The 19,278-nt window shown below is 43.3% G+C and overlaps 3 protein-coding genes across 3 annotated transcripts; 2 read left to right on the forward strand and 1 right to left on the reverse strand.

Annotated features, from left to right (window-relative positions):
- Positions 1 to 918: 918 nt before the first annotated feature.
- LOC106588598 (ras-related protein Rab-40C) lies at positions 919 to 6,568 on the forward strand. The gene is made up of 6 exons (XM_014177756.2): positions 919 to 1,630; positions 1,850 to 1,910; positions 2,002 to 2,062; positions 2,195 to 2,272; positions 4,480 to 4,702; positions 5,095 to 6,568. Exons 1-6 carry the CDS (start codon positions 1,477 to 1,479, stop codon positions 5,391 to 5,393), a joined length of 876 nt encoding a protein of 291 aa, XP_014033231.1. The 5' UTR covers positions 919 to 1,476; the 3' UTR covers positions 5,394 to 6,568.
- Positions 6,569 to 8,380: 1,812 nt separating this feature from the next.
- On the forward strand, positions 8,381 to 12,779 carry LOC106588590 (WAP, Kazal, immunoglobulin, Kunitz and NTR domain-containing protein). Its single transcript, XM_014177743.2, has 2 exons — positions 8,381 to 10,286; positions 10,497 to 12,779. Exons 1-2 carry the CDS (start codon positions 10,005 to 10,007, stop codon positions 12,042 to 12,044), a joined length of 1,830 nt encoding a protein of 609 aa, XP_014033218.1. The 5' UTR covers positions 8,381 to 10,004; the 3' UTR covers positions 12,045 to 12,779.
- On the reverse strand, positions 12,490 to 14,910 carry LOC106588597 (methyltransferase-like 26). Its single transcript, XM_045707226.1, has 6 exons — positions 14,539 to 14,910; positions 14,122 to 14,284; positions 13,916 to 13,975; positions 13,484 to 13,551; positions 13,309 to 13,387; positions 12,490 to 13,053 (listed from the first exon to the last, which is right to left on the reverse strand). Exons 1-6 carry the CDS (start codon positions 14,730 to 14,732, stop codon positions 12,997 to 12,999), a joined length of 621 nt encoding a protein of 206 aa, XP_045563182.1. The 5' UTR covers positions 14,733 to 14,910; the 3' UTR covers positions 12,490 to 12,996.
- Positions 14,911 to 19,278: the final 4,368 nt, after the last annotated feature.

Here is a 19,278-nt window from a genome sequence, read left to right on the forward strand (position 1 = left end):
GAAACGTTTGACCCAAGTTAAACAATTTAAAGGAAATGTTACCAAATACTAATTGACTGTATGTAAACTTCTGACCCACTGGGAATGTGATGAAAGAAATAAAATCTGAAATAAATCATTTCTCTACTATTATTCTGACATTTCACGTTCTTAAAATTAAGTGGTGATCCTAACTGACCTAAGACAGGGAATTGTTTACTAGGATTAAAGGTCAGGAATTGTGAGAAACTGAGTTTAAATGTATTTGGCTAAGGTGTATGTAAACCTCCGACTTCAACTGTATGCATTAATTGTAGGGGTGCCCATGGGGCTTTGGATCAGAAATGTCCCGTGCGAGGCAGGTTGAGGTTTCCAGGGTTAGAGTAATGCAAAAGTTGTCATATGCTGAGGCAGTGAAGAAAGTAGAGGAAGATGGGTCAAGGGGGATGGATCCTGAGAGGAGTGGTGTGAGTAGTAGATCTGTACCAGTACAGAGGGATCGGGCAACAAGTGATATATGTTTCAGTAAGATTGGATCTTTATCATTTATAGCAATGGATATCAACTGTTCTGCAGGGATGGAACGTAAGTCACAGAAAATTGAAGTTGTGGCAGCCACAGAGAAGTATTTGGGTGTGCGAGACTTGACATCCAAAGAGTTACAGGGTGTGTTAAGTGGTGATGTGCCATCCTTTCAGGTTGTTGGCATACTTTTGATTTTGACCCCCCTTTGTTCAGGGACACATTATTCCATTAATGTTAGTCAGATGTATGTGGAACTTGTTTGGTTTATGTCTCAGTTGTTGAATCTTGTTAACGCAGTTGACAGTGAGCAGACGTTTCTTTTTTTTGCTGAGTTTATAATGGAGTTGAACTCCAGTCTAGTAGGTGGCGGTAATGCAACATATATTGAATGCCAACCGCTATTAAACTTCATCGAAGAAGAAGAGGAACCGGCAAACTGGATGTTGATGCTGGCAAAAGCAAAATCTAGGTTGTTGTTATTTGCATTGCTTAGCTACTGACGCGTACTCGAAGGCAACTAATTGTTATTTATGGACTCTTAAATGAAGTACCATTTTCGTTTTGAATTAACATTTCAGAAACAATGTTATACCTTGTAGAGGACATTTGGTTTTGGAGGCAGAATGGCCCAGATTAACGTTGTTTTCGTAAATTAGTTTAGGTAGCTAACGTTAGCACGGGGTATTTTTCTTTCACATAATTTACTAGATAGCTAACTAGCTAGGTAATGGATTTTCAAAGAAAACGATGGAATTGGAGATAATTCGTGCTCAACGCTCATTGTATTTTTTGTAGCTGGTGGTGCGAGACACTGCTAGCTAGTAAGCTTCATTTCTCAGTGGCTAACGTTAGCTACAGTATCGTTAGCTTGTAAACAACGTCGTTCGCCCTTAGTGTTTGACAAGGCATTCCCCACATAAATTCTCCCACCCGCAGTCGTGGATCTCCAAACTCGGTCTTAACTTGATACCAATGCGTGGGATGATGGCTACACAGGGCAGCCCTGTCAAGAGTTACGACTACCTCCTGAAGTTCTTGCTGGTTGGAGACAGTGATGTGGGGAAAGGAGAGATCCTAGACAGTCTGCAGGACGGATCAGCAGAGTCTCCCTATCCCTACAGCAGTGGTGAGTGTATGTAACTAGTTAGAATATATCAAGTGTATACATTATATGAAGTATAAACATTCTAGTCAGAGTTTTTTTTATTTTTTACTCAGGAATCAAACTGGCCATTTGCCATTATACTCTCCATCCTAAGCTATCAATCTTGTGGATGAAAAATCAATCCCTTGTAGTTTGAGGTTAAGGTTGGGCTGTCTGCTATAATCATGTTTGTTTTCTCAGGGATTGACTACAAGACTACCACAATCCTGTTGGATGGTAGAAGAGTCAAGTTAGAGTTGTGGTACATGTAGAAAATACTTGTCTAATACTTGTAGAAAACTCATTGACAGAAAGCGAAATGGAATCTAACAGGGTCAATCTTTGTTCAACAGGGATACGTCAGGACAGGGTCGATTCTGCACAATCTTCAGGTCATATTCGCGTGGGGCACAGGTGACTTAGACCCCTTAATTCAAAATGCTTCAGGTTCTAGGCTATATCATCTGTGTATTTAGGGACAAGTGGACTGTTTACTGATTAAAGATGTATTGCTTGTTCATGTCCCCCCACTCCCCCAACCCACAGGGAATCCTGCTAGTTTATGATATCACCAATGGCTGGTCGTTTGATGGCATTGACCGCTGGATCCGGGAGATCGATGAGGTAAGCTAGTTTGCTGACTGATCGTTTAACACTGCACGTCTGACGATGTGACTCAAGTCTTCCTTGTAAACAGCATATCTGCCTCATCATGCTGCAGTAATAGCTCAAATGAAATCCACCATACCGGTTTGTAGATAGTAGAATCACTAGCCATGTAGAGCTATTGCCGGGCAGGCAGGCTGTAGTCTGAGGATCTGCTGTTATCGAAAGACTCCCCTCTGGCAAACGGTTTAGGTCAGTCACGACCAAAACCTCCCACACCCTGAATAGCTTTTTACCTCTGTGCTGTGGCCTTCACTAACTGGCCACTGGTACACCTTTTATCTTCCCGCTCAGACTTTACACTCTGCACTATTGGGGTGGCAGGTAGCCTAGTGGTTAGAGTGTTAGGCCAGTAACTGAAAGGTTGCCAGATCGAATCCCCGAGCTGACCATGTAGAAATCTGTCGTTCTGCCCCTGAACAAGGCAGTTAACCCGCTGTTCCTAGGCCGTCATTGTAAATAAGAATTGGTTCTTAACATACTTGCCTGGTTAAATAAAGGTTCAATGTAAACAAACAAAAAAATCCGCAAGGATGCAAACTCAGCACTTTTTGGAGATATTCGCCGTTTTCATTTGAAAATAGGTTGTTCGCGTGAATCGTGTAGATCCGCAAAAATAATAATGGAAGAGAGGCCGAAAAGATCTCCTCCCTGTGTGATCACTAAATGATGGTGCGTTTCTCATTTAGAAATGAATGACTGAGCACAGAATGCTTCCCTACGCGTCCTACAAATAAAATATTAAACCGAGTTAAGAGTGTGACGTCATGTCAGAATGAGTACTTCACCCAATGTCAGGTGCGACAGCTGTGAGCAGCCAGCCACATCCCCTAACCAGCCATTAGCCTACCTCAGCTGCTCCTCTCCATCCGTTCTCCGTCAGTTTATAAATGTTATGTAAGCCGTGATGGCGAGCTGGGGTGTGCAGACAGTGATGAGGCTTGTGGTTACATTTGTTTAGTTATTGGAGCGGCTCGCACCACGAAGTGGATACAAATGGTTTAATTTCTCCAGTAAGAACAAGCAGGGCCAGTCTGACTAGGCTTCTCTGTCACGCAGCCTCTGAGTGCCACTGCCAGAGAGGGAAAAATAGAGCAAAGTGACAGTCATGCTTGCGCCTTTACAATACTGAAAGCCACTCAAAAGTTATGCCCCATGTTACTGGAGCTACCTTCTCCCCTCTCTCCCTTGAATTGGTGCACATTTCTATACAATATTCTCAGTTTTAAACTACTCGCGGGCCGCAAGTTTTTGGTTTGATAACAAACAACCTTGTTTAGCCATGCTACCTGGCTGGCTAGCTAACATCATGGTACCTTGTCTATGCACACATTTGGATGGCACCGGAAAAAGGGATAGATAGCCTTCTCTAAGAGATGCTTCAAAGGTAGGATGAAGAGTAGTCTAAAGATGATTTCATGTAGGCCTAGTGTGTTTTCCCCTTACTGCCACAATGAAAATGCACATCATTATGCATTTCTATTCCTTACTACATTCCTCCTGCCCAATCACAGGTAGGCCTTTGGATATGAGCAAATCAGCTATTTTTTTTGCAGTAGCCTTTTCTACTGTACAGTAAAAAGTGTGAAGTTAAATTCAATGTGTTGTTTTGAGCAGAGGTGTGAATATCAGGGACAGGGTTTTGTGCAGAACGTATAGAGAACGGAAACACTGGATTTAATAACTGACATCAATAAGGGATCATAGCTTTCACCTGGGTCCACCTGGTCAGTCTGTGTCTTGGAAAGAGAAGGTGTTCCTAATGTTTTGTACACTCAGTGTATAGTTCTAATGTAGTTTTAAAGTGTTAATTATGTAGTCTGTCGTTTTTTGCTTCAGTGTACTTGCTGTGTGTGGATTCTGTGTCTCTATATTTAGTCTTTTCTGTCTATTGTCTGTCTGACTCTGTAGCAGCACCATTTCACCAAGAGAAATTCCTGGACATGCAAATGTGTTTACAGAATAAAGGTCATTCTGCTCTTCTTGTTTCCTTTCCTGCTTTGAGAAGGCCGGTGTGTTTCCTGTTCGAACAGGGTTTGTGTGTGATTTGATTAAAGGAATCGTACACAAGATAGGAGTTGTTAACAAAACAACCCCTACCCTCAATATCATCCTCCTCCTATTGCTTTCTTATCCTAACCTTAACTTTCTCTCCTTTCCCCCAGCATGCCCCGGGGGTGCCCCGCATCCTAGTAGGCAACCGGCTCCACCTGGCCTTCAAGAGGCAGGTGCCCACGGAGCAGGCCCGCGCCTACGCCGAGAAGAACGGCATGACCTTCTTTGAGGTCAGCCCGCTGTGCAACTTCAACGTCGTGGAGTCGTTCACGGAGCTGTCGCGCATCGTGCTGATGAGGCACGGCATGGAGAAGTTCTGGAGACCAAACCGAGGTGAGGAGACCAGGGAAGACTAAAGTTACAGCCACTGTAGTGTCTTGGGTTGGGAAGCCTTAGGGTGCAGTAAAACAATGGGAAAGGTCAAAGGTTATTGTTGGTGTGAGGAAACTTGGGCTTGTTTGTTATTTGATGTTGCCACTCTTCAGTTCTTTGATTTGATTGATATGTGGAATATATCTCTTTGGAATAATGAAAGGTGGTTGTCTCTTGCTTGCTGTGTTCTCAATTGATGGGAGGAAGCGCACTGGGCTCTCCTCGTCATTGACACAACAGCAGCTGTCCCGCCTGCAAAACAAACCAGCAACACAACTAGATTGTTGTCATGTCCTATGCTATATCGTTATAGCATGTAATACAACATGACTATGTCCTTCCCTGTCCACCAGTGTTCAGCCTCCAGGACCTGTGTTGCCGGGCCATCGTCTCATGCACCCCCGTCCACCTCATAGACAAGCTGCCTCTCCCGGTGGCCATCAAGTCCCACCTCAAGTCCTTCTCCATGGCCAACGGAATGAATGCTGTCATGATGCATGGACGCTCCTACTCCGTGGCCACCAATGTGGCGGGCGGCGGCGTGAGCGGCAACAGCAGCAAGGGAAACAGTCTCAAACGCTCCAAGTCCTTTAAACCGCCTCCGAGCCCCCCCAAGAGTAGTAGCATCAAAAGTAACTGTAACATCACCTAGTGAGGGGCGAGGGAGGAACTTCTGAGGCCTCCCATTGGGCCTAATGCTATTGCTGTATGGGGCGCTCAGGGGCCCCAATTTGGAGATGCATAAACGCACAACAGGAACTGTAAGAGCTGTGAGTGAGTCCAATATGGCTTTCACTCTTTCTGAGCCCCCTAGCGCCATCTTGTGGGTCACCGTTAAACCCACAGCTACCACCCACTGTGACCAGTAGAGCTTGTAGTCCTTAAACCCGGAAGTGAGTTACCTCTGGTTCGTTCAGCCTTTCCTATGGGGAAAGAATATGGTTTTGGGATGAAGACTGAAAATAATGTCTGAGGTTAACACTGGCTTAGGAGATCTTATACAGTACACTTTGTTCTATGAGATAATAGCAGCCAGTTAACATGACCTTCATTCATTTTTGAAGCCTTTATGTGCTTTTTTTTTATTACATAAATGCTTCAAAATTCACAAAGTGACGTTAGCTGATGAAGATTATCTCCTAGAACAAAACGTATAAGATCTCCTAAGCCTGTGTTTACCACAGACCTTATTTTCTGTGTTTATCTAAAAACACTGAAAGGCTTTGTCCATCGAACCGTGGCGGAGTTAGTGCCTACAAAAAGACATTACTATTTCTCTCCATACAGCCTCTTGGACTTCAAGCTGTGACGTCATCACTCACCTTACTGTCAACACTACAAGAGCGTATGAGGACTCTGAACAGATTCACTGGGTAAATGTATATTTAAGTAAAGACTTATTGTACATACGTGGTAATCGGTCGGCTTGTTTTCCAGTGGATTTTTTGCACTGACCTCTTACGTGATTCGTCTTGAATGTTTTGGGAGTTTGTGTTTGGGATTGTGTTAATATGCCTGTCTGTTGACTTTGTACCTCCTCTTCAGTACTTATAGCCTATGTCTGGGTCGTGTTCATTAGGCCATGCGATGGATAACGTTTTTCAACGGAAACCGAAAATTTGAGCGTTTCTTATTGAACAAGCTCAGGTTGTCCTTTCTTGTTTGTCTTTTTTATTTTCATTTGCTGCCTACTGAACATGACCCTGGTTTGATATGGCTCAGAAACACATTGAGCGATTATTCTTTCCAAATCTCACACGGATTTGCCAACAAATAGAACAATTAAAATATTGAAACTGCAGCTTTTTTAAAAAAAAATGTATATACTCTCTGCCAAAGTTTTTGTGTGTGTTTTAATGTCTTCATGATTTTATTTGACCTTTATTTAACTAGGCAAGTCAGTTAAGAACAAATTCTTATTTTCAATGATGGCCTGGGAACAGTGGGTTAACTGCCTTGTTCAGGGGCAGAACGACAGATTTGTACCTTGTCAGCTCGGGGATTCGATCTTGTAACCTTTCGGTACCTGCCGCCCATCCATCTGTTGGTCTTCTGTGTGTTGCTCTGTCTGTTGACTTGGGTCTTTGTCCTGTTTGGCACCAGAATGTATAACATCAGTCTGGTCTGTGCTCATATGATTGATTCAAAGCAAATGGGGTCAAGCTGTTATAGCAAAGGGTCATTGTAGATTACACTGGTTTCATTTCAGAATAATGGGTGCAATATCAGACTGCTCTCCCTCACTGTTTGGATTTTAAAGGTACTCGGGGGGGGAGAACTACCGTAACAACTAAGCATGAGGCTCTACTTCTGTGCTGTTATAGTCCCATGGCTACCAGGCTGTGAACAGTGTGAAGTGAACACAGATACTGTGTGATAGTGAAGTCTTGCATCTTGATCATCTCCATATCTGCAGTGCTGCTCGTGGCAATGTCATTTAGCTGAGTCTACCTTTAATGCTGATCAGAGAGCCAATGGTGAAATCGTGTGTTGATCCAAGTCTGTTTGCTCATTCATGGCCCTTTGCCCTGAGTGACCCTATGGGTCCAATATGTGCCTGGCTTTTTACCGGTATCATGATTTAACTTGAAGTATCAGTAGGATTTTTTGGGGAATGCCGCAAAGGGCTAAAATATCTTTCATCTGAATCACTTTGATAAGTGGTTATGTTAACTTGTGACTTACTAACTTTGCACTCCAGTAAACGTACATTTATCCACATAAAGCAAATTCCATACAGGCTTAATAAAAAGAGTTCATATTCACAATTTTATTTATACCCATTTGTTTATAAATAATATTCAGTTTTTCTGTTGGTGTGTTATATTTTTGTAAAGGACACCATTTTTAGAATGTATTTCCCTATGCTCACTGCAAGAGAGATGAAAACCAATGCATGCAATTTTTCTCTGTTTCTATGCCCTTTTATTAAATAAAAGGTCAAGGAAAAGAGTCATTATTCAGGGTATTATAACCACTACCTGTATGTGGTATAAGCTGCTGAGTTGATTGTAAGGATGATGAATGGTTTTGTAAATAAATGTGGCTGCATATTTTCCATGGAAAGAAATGGTTTTCCCCAAAATTAAACTGTTATACTTTTTTATTCAAAAATGTTTTTTTTACTGAATAACTGCATTGTATATTTTTGATTAGTTGGTTAAGTTTTGCTCATGTGCATATTAAGTACTTGCCCTTCTCTTCCTGGGGACCAAACAGGAAACAAGAGACAACAAATAATATACATAATACCATGTCACCTGTTTCTGCCTCACGCATCAGAAAACTGATGGCTTCTGCCCTATGAGCCGTTCTGGCTTCTGCCCTATGAGCCGTTCTGGCTTCTGCCCTATGAGCCGTTCTGGCTCCTGCCCTATGAGCCGTTCTGGCTCCTGCCCTATGAGCCGTTCTGGCTCCTGCCCTATGAGCCGTTCTGGCTCCTGCCCTATGAGCCGTTCTGGCTTCTGCTCCTGCCCTATGAGCCGTTCTGGCTCCTGCCCTATGAGCCGTTCTGGCTTCTGCCCTATGAGCCGTTCTGGCTCGCATAAGCAATGGCTCGTGCAAGGCCACTTACCTACATAATACAGTGCAAATTACAATACAAAATATATTTAAAAAATAGCTGTCTCTTCACAGTCCCCGTTGTGCCGTAATGTGTTCTTTTATCTGGTTTTATTGCTAGCTTGAGTTTTGTGGTGATATTATTGGCACAGCTTTGGCAAAGTCAGTGCGCGAGTGGTGGGAATTTTTTGTTTGCCTTTGTCCTCTCCGACCCCTTGGCTGTCGGTATCAAGCTCAAGTGAAGTAAAACGGTGGGGGATCTGAATTGATTAGTCGCCCCGGGGTTATTGGCTCCGCAGCCCCTGGCTCGCGGCCTCTCCGCAGCGGCTCTGAATGCCGGCGGTCAAAAGTCACGCGAAGGTTGAAGGGTCACGTTCAATGAAAGCGAGGGGAGTTTGCTTCTCATAGCCCTTTGAGCCGTGTGGAGACAAAGATGAGTCACACGCCATTGAAAATGTGTCGCTTTACGTCTTGCCACCTGACCGTGGCATCTCTGAGCTTTGTGTGAATGATGGGTGTAAACTGACCGACGCGTCTAGACTTCGACTTGAACACAACCAAACGTAAACAGCATGTTTCTATGCATGCACTATCAGTGTCAAGTTACACATATTTCTTGCCACTTATGCTGTGCGCGCCTACTCAAAATGTTTGATTCTTTCTCATTCAGATAGCCTATCTAGTCTTATTAATCCCACATTTAAAAAGTTGTCTATGTTCATCATGACATATTTAATATCAACATTTTATATGTTCTAGATAAACTAGATCAAATTACACCATAGCCTACTTATTGCGTAAAAGTGGATTGCGTAAAAAACTGAATTGGACACTTATGTCAACTTATTTGTCAGTGTGCATTTAATTAATTAATTAATTAAATTTCACCTTTATTTAACCAGGTAGGCCAGTTGAGAACAAGTTCTCATTTACAACTGCGACCTGGCCAAGATAAAGCCAGTGCATGGGTTCACTAGCAAACAAAAAGTACCTCCTGTTAGGAAACTTCTCAATCATGGCCCATTTATATGAGCATTATGAGCAACACTTCTAGAGTGTTTGTCTGGACGCATGAAACATTGATGGATTTCTCGCCGGAATGTTTGGCCCCGTGCGTACTGTTGTTGGGACAGCTTGACAACACCGCCCTATCAAGATTCCTTTGATGTCTTTACAATGTTTGTCCAGTTGCTTAGCGCATGGTGCTGCTCCATAAAAGTTTCAGACACTGGACAACCATGGGGGCGGTCAGAGGCGCTGCCCTTCCTACCTCTAGTCACACCAAAACCGATATTGCGTCTCTCTATCTCTTTGTGTAGTGAGTTGACTCCGCACGCCTTGGAAGTCAGCGTAGATATAGCATGATTTTTCTGTTGTTGCAGTTTTTTGTTTTAGTCTAACGGTTTTGCGATTTGATCAAACCAGAGTGGATTCACATGTTATTTTTGACCTCTTATTCGAGGCTACTTGTTGAATCAATGTACAGCGCAGAGGGAGATCTTTTTGTTGGACAATGGTATTCATCTGAAATTTGAGAACCGTTTCTCTTGCGTGGCGAGCGACAAATTGGCACTTGTACCAAGATTGGTTACGCACAAACTGGATGGCTAAGTTTGAACAGAATGGACGTATTTTCTTGAGGGGCTGCACGGAAGTTATGGAACTTGTTGATGGATGACTTTCATGAAACGTTCCTTTTAAAATGAATATATTTTCCCTCAGCCGTCGAGGGGTTGGAGGTGGAAAGAACGTGGACACAAACCAGAAAAAAACACTTATATACCCAAAAGGACTCTTATCAGGACGCGTTGGTTGGTCCTCTCTTGTGTTTTTGGTTTGCCTCTGCGTATTCCCACAACAGACGTGGAGTGCAAGTCTAGCTGGTTCCAAAGTGGAACATCCAGGAGTTTGTCCCAACAAGCTGAATGCTAACCTTTGGGTTGATGCACAAAGCACCTGCGAACGGGAATGTGAAGTTGACGAGGTGAGGCATTTATATGTATTCAATATTTAATTCCACAATCCATTGTGTCATTTGTTTATGACAAACAATTGTAAGGAAATGTGTTATACTGTATACTGTACATGTTCATTACATTTTCTATTTACTTTATTAGGCCTACCACTTGGTGTGTGTTGTATTGAAATATACTATGTATTTTTGCCTCAGTAAATGCCTGTTGTTATTCCCCAGGACTGTGCTGGCTTTGAGAAATGCTGCACCAATGTGTGTGGACTCTTCAGCTGTGTGGCCGCCCGTTTCTCTGATGGCACCCCTGCTCAGCCGGATGGCCAGGGCGGAGGAGAGAAGGGCTCCGGGGGCCAGGGCTCCATCGCCACCTGCCAGGGCTTCATCTGCAGCCAACAGGGGGCCACCTGCGACATCTGGGAGGGCCAGCCCATCTGCAAGTGCCAGGACCACTGCGAGAAGGATCCCAACTTCACCTGTGCCTCCGACGGACTCACCTACTTCAACAAGTGTTACATGGACGCTGAGGCGTGTACACAGGGTGTGACGCTAACTGTGGTGACCTGCCGGTTTCATCTATCTGGGCCTCAAACAAGTCCACTCCCCCAGGACACAACAGCCAATCCAACGCTGACATCCTTCCTGGAAGACCCCATTCCCCCAACGCTCTTCTCCAACCCCAGCCACCAGTCGGTCTACATAGGCGGCACGGTGAGCTTCCACTGCGATGTAATGGGTGTCCCGCGGCCCGTCGTGACCTGGGAGAAGCAGAGCGAGCGCCACGAGAGCCTGGTAATGCGGCCCGACCGGATGTACGGCAACGTGGTCATCACCAACATCGGCCAGCTAGTCGTCTACAACGCCCAGGTGTGGGACACAGGCATCTACACTTGCGTCGCCCGAAATGCAGCCGGGGTCCTCAGCGCCGACTACCCTCTCTCTGTCATCCGTCGGACCGAGGACGACATCTTCTCAGAGGACCCCGAGATGGCAGGCATGCCCATGGGGCCCCCGTTTTCGCCCGCCGACTGCCTGGCGGAGGTGGACCGGCGGGAGTGCTCCGCCGAGCGCCACGTTGACTGGTACTACGACGCCGAGCAAGGTACCTGCCTGGCCTTCTCCAACGGGGGCTGCGATGACAGCCGCAACCGCTTCGAGACCTACGAGGAGTGCCAGGCATCCTGCCAGAGGGAGGGGATGGGGATCTGTTCCTTACCTGCGGTCCAGGGCCCCTGCAAGAGCTGGGAGGCCCACTGGGCCTGGAACTCCCTCTTGAAACAATGCCAGGCCTTTGCTTATGGCGGTTGCCAGGGCAACGGCAATCGTTTCCGATCCAAGAAGGAGTGCGAGGCAAACTGTCCGCAGTCCAAACGACGAGCGTGCAAAACATGCCGGGTCAAAGGTAAAATCGTCCCGAGCCTGTGCCGGAGCGATTTCGCCATCGTCGGTCGATTGACGGAACTGATCGAGGACCTCGATTCTGGGATCGCCCGGTTCAGTCTAGAGAAGATCCTCCGCGACGAGAAGATGGGCTTGGCATTCTTTAACACCCGCCACCTAGAGGTGACCCTGGCTAAGATGGACTGGAGCTGCCCCTGCCCCAACATCACCATGGAGGAGGGCCCCCTATTGGTCATGGGGGATGTACAGGACGGCATGGCCGTGATACAACCCAACAGCTACGTCAGACCCATCTCCGATAAGAGGCTGAAGAGGATTCATGAAGTCTTGGAGAAGAGGACCTGTGAGATGCTGCAGAGGTTCCGGGACTAGGGGCTCTATTCAATTCGTATCTCGGAAGTTCAGCGTTACAGTGCGATTTAAATTTAAAGGCAATTCTCCTGCATTTGAGGAGACTGCATTCACGGTAAACACTGCAAATGTCGGCTCAATAGGAAATGACCTTTACATTTCTATCACGCAATCTGTAACGCTTCAGCGAGACAGATTGAATAGAGCCATAGGACTGATCACCTCAACTTGGGCTGTCAGAGCAAGACTAATATACAAAGACATAGCCCTACAATGACATTTTCTGAAATGGAATGCACCGTACAGGTTATGAGAAACTCTTTGGTGGAGTTTGTGTCATGATGTACTGTATCAAACCACAGTCCATTTCTTTCTGACACTGTTTTCATTGCCCCATCAAATCAAGCACTGACTTTTCAAACAATACCAATGTTGTACATAACGCAATCAAATCGAGATTTGTAAATACCATTATTCAAATAGGTTTATTCAAATGTAATGTTTCACGTGTAAGATTTGTATTCACTGTAACGTGCTGTACTGTTTTCTAGTGATAATTCTATGCTGAAGTGGTCTAATGTTTCTCCTTTTTTGAAATCCCATAACTTCGATGCTTACTTCTTAATAGTAAATTAATACTCCAAGTTGATTGAAAAATGTAATACTTTTTTCTACACTTTTCTGATGTGGGTGTCATGCAAAAGCACCTTCCTACAACAATCCTATTCATTTTAATCAATAAAGGCGAGCACCATACATTTTGAAGTTACCAAACAAATCACCTATGTGTAGATAGAAGTTGGAAGGTGAGGGAATTATTGGATTTGGCATTGATTCAAATAAGGTATCAGTTCAGGTTCATTTTCAAACAATTGTTAAATATCCATTACTGGTAATGTTATACCCTGTACAGACAGGAGCGTGATGGTGCATTTGTGATGTTGGAATGGAACCCCAGAGCCGGCAGTGGACTTCACACCAGACTCTCCTTCCGGAACAGAAGGCACTTGTTGTTAGCTGGCATGTCAACCTAACGTTACAACGACAAGAGAAAGTGGTTATAAGCCAAGAGAAAGTGGTTATAAGCCGGCATCACAAAGTATTTCACGCATTTCGAGGTAAGAAATGGTAATGGATGTTTTAATGTTGCATCTTTTGCTATTAGAATACATTTGGTCTGACACAGTTCATTTAACATGTTTGTGTTACTTATGCAGATCATTGGATTTCATTCACATCATTATGAAAATCCTAAATGACTGATATTTGGAGTATCGCTTCTTACCATTTTCTCCAGGAACAAGCCACTCCTCTCTGCCACAGACCTGAGCAGGGTGACGTCCCTTAGGCCCCACTCGGGATTTCTATAAGACATCAACAGTTTGAGTTATTTGCTTCGATAATGTGTGGTCAAATAGCAGATATATTCACATTCCGGCATTATTGTAGTGCTCACTTACCTCGACCTTAGACTGAGGTCAAAGTCGATGTTGCTTTGTGGAGTGATCTGTCCATTTAACGCATAGGGCTAGAGAGACAATATTAGAAGACGTAAGACCAGTTCATGAGGGCAATTTTTCACAGTGAGTTCTAAATTGGACTCCCTAAAAACACGGCACTTCGATACAAGTCACTTTTAGGAGAGCATTTTCCCTAATCCTTTCCCTAACCTTAACCTAATTCTCCTAACTTTTCGTAACCTGCTGTGTAAGTTCTCCTAACCTGCAACGAAAAGGTATATCGAAGTTGCATATTTTTAGAGAGTCCCAGTTCTAAATATGGGAAATACACAAATATTGCTTCCAACATCCTTTCTTCTACATGCTTATTTACTGCCAACATCAGGTTGAGGATATAGTCAACAATGTGCTTGTAACAGCATTATAATATACCCCGTATGTCAGCAGTACTCCTTGTGGTTTCAGGATGGTTCCCGCTCCTTTGAACAAACCCTGTGAGTAAAAACATAACATCACACGATAATGAGTAGTGTAATAATGAGTAGTATGCAATAAAAGTATCATCAGTTAGTGGACCATTAACTGTGTATTTCTAAGAGCATCTCTATAGACAATATGTAGGCCTAAACAGTATTCACCTCAGTGCAGGCCATTGGGGAGATATGGATCATGTTGATGTTGAGTACCAGGTCCAAGGACTCGGGCTGGATCCCACCCCAGTTTTCACAGGGTAGAGAGGCGTCGAGGTGGATGGCTGGCTTCACGTTCGGCAGGTTGTGATGCGCTCTGTATGCGTCTATACTGGTAGCGGGGACAAAATAGAACATTCTCATTGTAAGCATCAACAAAAAAGAATAGCTGCTGATATAGGCCTAAAGAAAGAGTTAGGCCTACTATTATTATCAACATGAATAACCTAAGTAACCTATTTTGAATAACGGGCAGCTTTGGATTTTGGGAAAAACAACTCAGATCTGGACTCACTGAACCGTTATGCCTAACGTTACCACATTATATATTAATTTGCAAGCCACAAAAAAACTCTTTAAACTCACCTGGCTAAAGATTGTCGGTCAAATTCTGACGGCTGCCAGGTAATATTTCGTAAACCCTGTGCGAAGTGGGTGACATGTTGCCCCGTACCAGACGATATCTCCAGTGCATTCAACGGTTTCGCCGTATCCACACTCTCACGGAGCACCGCAAGGATGGGTTCCTTATTTCTCTCGGCGGCAGGTGCATTGAGCATTTTGGCAACTCCTGGATACACTCTCCGCGCTAAAAGATGCAATTGTTTCCACCACTCCAGTTGAACTAGTTGGCTGTGCAAGTTAGAGTCACAACAGAGCTCTGAACAATATCGCCTCCGGACTGTAACAATATTAATCGACTTCCGCGTTTTTGTCACGTGATTAACACGTCACCCGGGCTGGTGTAATAACTGCAACGTTTTAAAAAGCTGCACAATGTGCACTTTTCCTGAGATTGCGGTTCCTTAGGATGGAGTAGCAGGGTGATTCTTCAACTACGGGCACTAGTATGTCCTCTTGGAACATTTTGTGGATTTTATTAAACGTCAGCCTCGAAACCTTAATGACTTGGAGAACATCTGCAAAGGGGAGTGGGACAAAATCCCTCCTGAGATGTGTGCAAACCTGGTGGCCAACTACAAGAAACGTCTGACCTCTGTGATTGCCAACAAGGGTTTTGCCACCAAGTACTAAGTCATGTTTGGCAGAGGGGTCAAATACTTATTTCCCTTATTAAAATGCAAATCAATTTATAACATTTTTTACATGCATTTTTCTGGATATTTTTGTTGTTATTCTGTCTCTCACTGTTCAAATAAACCTACCATTAAAATTATAGACTGATCCTTTCTTTATCAGTGGGCAAACGTACAAAATCAACAGGGGATCAAATACTTTCCCCCCCACTGTATATAACGTTATCTACTCGTGAGAGAGTCAATTAAATGAAATATATATCAATATTTATTGTGAGTATGCCCTTTTTTAAGCATCCATTTTAGTTGAAAATGAAATGTCAGGCAACACACCACCTCAGTCACCCAATGAAAATGGGGCCAACATACCTGCAGGTATGTTGGCCCCATTTTCATTTGGTGACTGAGGTGGTGTGTTGCCTGACAGGTAGGTCTCCATTGTAACTGTTCTCTTTAAAGTCTGTGTTATATTCCATTGGTTGCATTTCCATTGCTTTCTCTTACTTCTTTGTTGTTGCTTTTTAAGCTCAGAGAGAGATTTCACTTCTCCCTTCTTTTTTTTTCTTCCAGTATCTCTCCCAGTATCTCTCCCTGATACCCCTTCCTCATTGTCTGCAACAGGAATGAGAAGTCGAATACTTGCTGCAAGGAAAAAGGTTGGAAAAGGTTGCTCAAAAACATACAAAGATCTTTGCATGACAAATGTCAAACTTGATAAAGCTTTAAGGAAAGCTGAGAAATACCCAAAAATGTATGATCAACTGATAAAGAAAATGGAGAGACAAGATTCCACAAAGACAAAGACAAAACTGCTAATGGCGGGAACTCCGAAGAACTTGAGAAGGATTTTATTGTTTCAAAATGCCATCATTGCAGAGTTAAAGCCAAAGTATAAAAAAATGTGCAGTGCCAAGAACAAACAAGTGGCTTCAAAAACGCTCAGAGGCAACATCCTGAGAAAGTATGGGCTGGTCAAAACCTCAAACAGAGAATTTAGATTTTCAGTAAAAGCCATGAGGGCAAATGAAAACAGGCCAACAAGTCTTCAATACTCCAAGAAAAAGCAGTGGAACAGAATTAGCACAGCCACCGAAGAGCAAATCGCTAGATTCTATCAACGTGATGACAACAGCAGAGCAACAACAGGGAAAAAGGACACACTAACGAGGAACAAGAAAAAAAAGCAGGTGCACTTCTTTTCAGACATTTAAGAGGGAATATTCAGAGATTAAAATGTCCTACTATGAATTCTGCAAAATATGTCCTTTTTGGGTTGTCAAGCCAACAGTCCAAGATAGGGACACATGTCTCTGCAAAACCCACGCCAACCTCCAGTTCATGGCAGACAAACTATAGCATCACAAAGTGATCAGCTGCAGTAACATTGAGAACCTTATTGAGTCTTTGTGCTGTGAGGACCTGAAGAAAGAGTGCATGCACACAGAGTGCTCCCTTTGTCAAGCCAAAGAGCTTAAACATCTGACTTTGATGCAGTTGAGCAGACATGGTGGCTTGGTTGGGAAAACAAAGCTGAAGAGAGAGAAGAAGAACAACAACAATTAGGGAAACATGGAGAAGTTCACTGTACATTTGACAGTAAAAGAAAGGGAGTGTGGCAATGCAGATTCTATCGGAGGACTTCTTCAAAGGATTGAAAGAGAAGTTGGGGAAACAGGTGTACAACATTCGACACCAATACTCCAAACTGAGAGAATGAAAAGAGAATCTGGGGAAAGAGGAGATCATCGTGCAGATTGACTTGACAGAGAACTACCTGTGTAAATACACCAGTGAAATCCATGCAGTTGACTTTGGTGATTCTCACAGTCAGGTGACCCTCCACACCTGTGTTGGATATACCACAAATGATACAGTTTCACTTTGCTCACTGAGCTTTTCTATGCGCCATGAACCCTCTGCTATCTAGGGCTATCTCATAAAAACACTAGCCTACTTCCTTGAGCTCTGCCCATAGGCTACTTTTGGAATCTTACTTTTCTCTTATATTAAATAAATATTTAACAATGCTTGGTGTTTGCAATATAAAAAAAAAAGGTGTTTTTTTGACATAGATGTCATTTGTTTTACATAGGGAAGTCATATGGTTGTTATCATAATCTCATAAAAAGGTTGGGTGGAAATATCTTATTTTTCATGATAAATGTTTTTAGCTGTCACAAAGGAAAGGTTATACATTCAGGCGTAGTGATGAATTATTAATATTAGGAAACAACCTAAAAAAAATCACTTAAATTAATATTCAATACAAGTTAATGTACAAATGTATAATATATGTGTTATAAATTCATTGTATGACATTTCATTTTCAACTAAAATGGATGTTTAATGACATGATGGAAATGGCTGTCTGAGAAAAATGACAAAAATATATAAATTCCTGAATAGTATGATCGCAGCCATTATCAGATATGGTTTCTAGACAAATCAAAGACAATTATATCACTGGTAAAATGGTGTTTCATTAGGTTTTAATTTCTGAAAGCTTGCAGGGACAAAATGCCTGAAGATGCAGAATCATCCAGCAAGCAAAGTTAGGAGCACTTATGATAATGCTTTTATCAGCTGCTGAATTCGAGGGGATGCCCATATTAGGAATCCCTGTAGGAGTTCCTACCCTATTTCATGAATAATCATTTGATATTTCATGTGTAGTTAACTACGGCTAAGTAGGCCTATCATCTCATTTAAATTACTGCACCGTTGGAGCTAGGAACACATGCATTTCGCAACACCTGCAATAACATCTGCTAAATATGTGTATGTGAACAATAAAATGAGATTTTATTGAAATGTGGGTTATGAAATAGTGAGATGGTCATTATTGTACTTTCCTTTGAGACATGGAATTGAAATTAAGACTTGAAAAGTGAAATGTTGTGCAGGATACATCATATTGATGCTCTGTTACATTTACATTTACATTTAAGTCATTTAGCAGAGCGACTTACAAATTGGTGCATTCACCTTATGATATCCAGTGGAACAACCACTTTACAATAGTGCATCTAAATCTTTTAAGGGGGGGGGGGTTAGAAGGATTACTTTATCCTATCCTAGGTATTCCTTAAAGAGGTGGGGTTTCAGGTGTCTCCGGAAGGTGGTGATTGACTCCGCTGTCCTGGCGTCGTGAGGGAGCTTGTTCCACCATTGGGGTGCCAGAGCAGCGAACAGTTTTGACTGGGCTGAGCGGGAACTGTGCTTCCTCAGAGGTAGGGGGGCCAGCAGGCCAGAGGTGGATGAATGCAGTGCCCTTGTTTGGGTGTAGGGCCTGATCAGAGCCTGAAGGTATGGAGGTGCCGTTCCCTTCACAGCTCCGTAGGCAATCACCATGGTCTTGTAGCGGATGCGAGCTTCAACTGGAAGCCAGTGGAGAGAGCGGAGGAGCGGGGTGACGTGAGAGAACTTGGGAAGGTTGAACACCAGACGGGCTACATCATCAGCAGTGAGTGGACAACTCGGGAAAAACGACGGGCTCCATACTACAGCCTCTGTAATGTTCATATATATCACAGTAAAATGTTACCTGAACAAATACTCTACTACACATGTGTGTGGAGCCTCAGTCATATACCATTGCATTGGCAAAAAGTATTGATCCTCTGTCTAAAATACTATTATTTTCTGATTGTTCTTGGTGAACTCTTGTCAGTTTTGTTTGATAAATAACAGACAATAGGCCTCAAGAATATATCAAATTGTCCTTCTGTTTGTCTAACCAACATATAATGCCTATAGCCAGAGTCCTTTACTGTAATAGAAGACCGCCTGTACAGTTCTTTAAGTTCTCTATTCATAGCATCCTTTTCTGAGGGCTATATTTCACTCAAAAGTCGAATATGGTAAAAAAAATGTGAATGTGTGCAAGTTTGTGTGCAAGGCAGTGAACTGGAAAGATAGGGCAAAATGACTATAGGCGCGGGTACGCCTACACTGCCCAGGTGTGGAAAAGTGAAGGGCTGAGGGCACTTATTTCTGTGACAGTGCGCACGTCCCGCGCTTTTACGCACGGTCTCTTTGCAGTTATGCATAAACGTTGTTTTGGTGTTAT

This window comes from Salmo salar, chromosome ssa02 (genome assembly GCF_905237065.1).
Source record: "Salmo salar chromosome ssa02, Ssal_v3.1, whole genome shotgun sequence".
In the NCBI taxonomy this organism is placed as follows: domain Eukaryota; kingdom Metazoa; phylum Chordata; class Actinopteri; order Salmoniformes; family Salmonidae; genus Salmo; species Salmo salar.

Coding starts and splice junctions, on each gene's coding strand:
- LOC106588597 (XM_045707226.1), bottom strand. CDS start 14,732: ATGCTCAATGCACCTGCCGCCGAGAGAAATAAGGAACCCATCCTTGCG. Junction 14,285..14,538: donor GACCGACAATCTTTAGCCAG/GTGAGTTTAAAG, acceptor CCCCGCTACCAG/TATAGACGCATACAGAGCGC. Junction 13,552..13,915: donor GAGTACTGCTGACATACGGG/GTATATTATAAT, acceptor TTGTCTCTCTAG/CCCTATGCGTTAAATGGACA.
- LOC106588590 (XM_014177743.2), top strand. CDS start 10,005: ATGAATATATTTTCCCTCAGCCGTCGAGGGGTTGGAGGTGGAAAGAAC. Junction 10,287..10,496: donor GGGAATGTGAAGTTGACGAG/GTGAGGCATTTA, acceptor GTTATTCCCCAG/GACTGTGCTGGCTTTGAGAA.
- LOC106588598 (XM_014177756.2), top strand. CDS start 1,477: ATGCGTGGGATGATGGCTACACAGGGCAGCCCTGTCAAGAGTTACGAC. Junction 2,273..4,479: donor GGATCCGGGAGATCGATGAG/GTAAGCTAGTTT, acceptor CCTTTCCCCCAG/CATGCCCCGGGGGTGCCCCG. Junction 4,703..5,094: donor GTTCTGGAGACCAAACCGAG/GTGAGGAGACCA, acceptor CCTGTCCACCAG/TGTTCAGCCTCCAGGACCTG.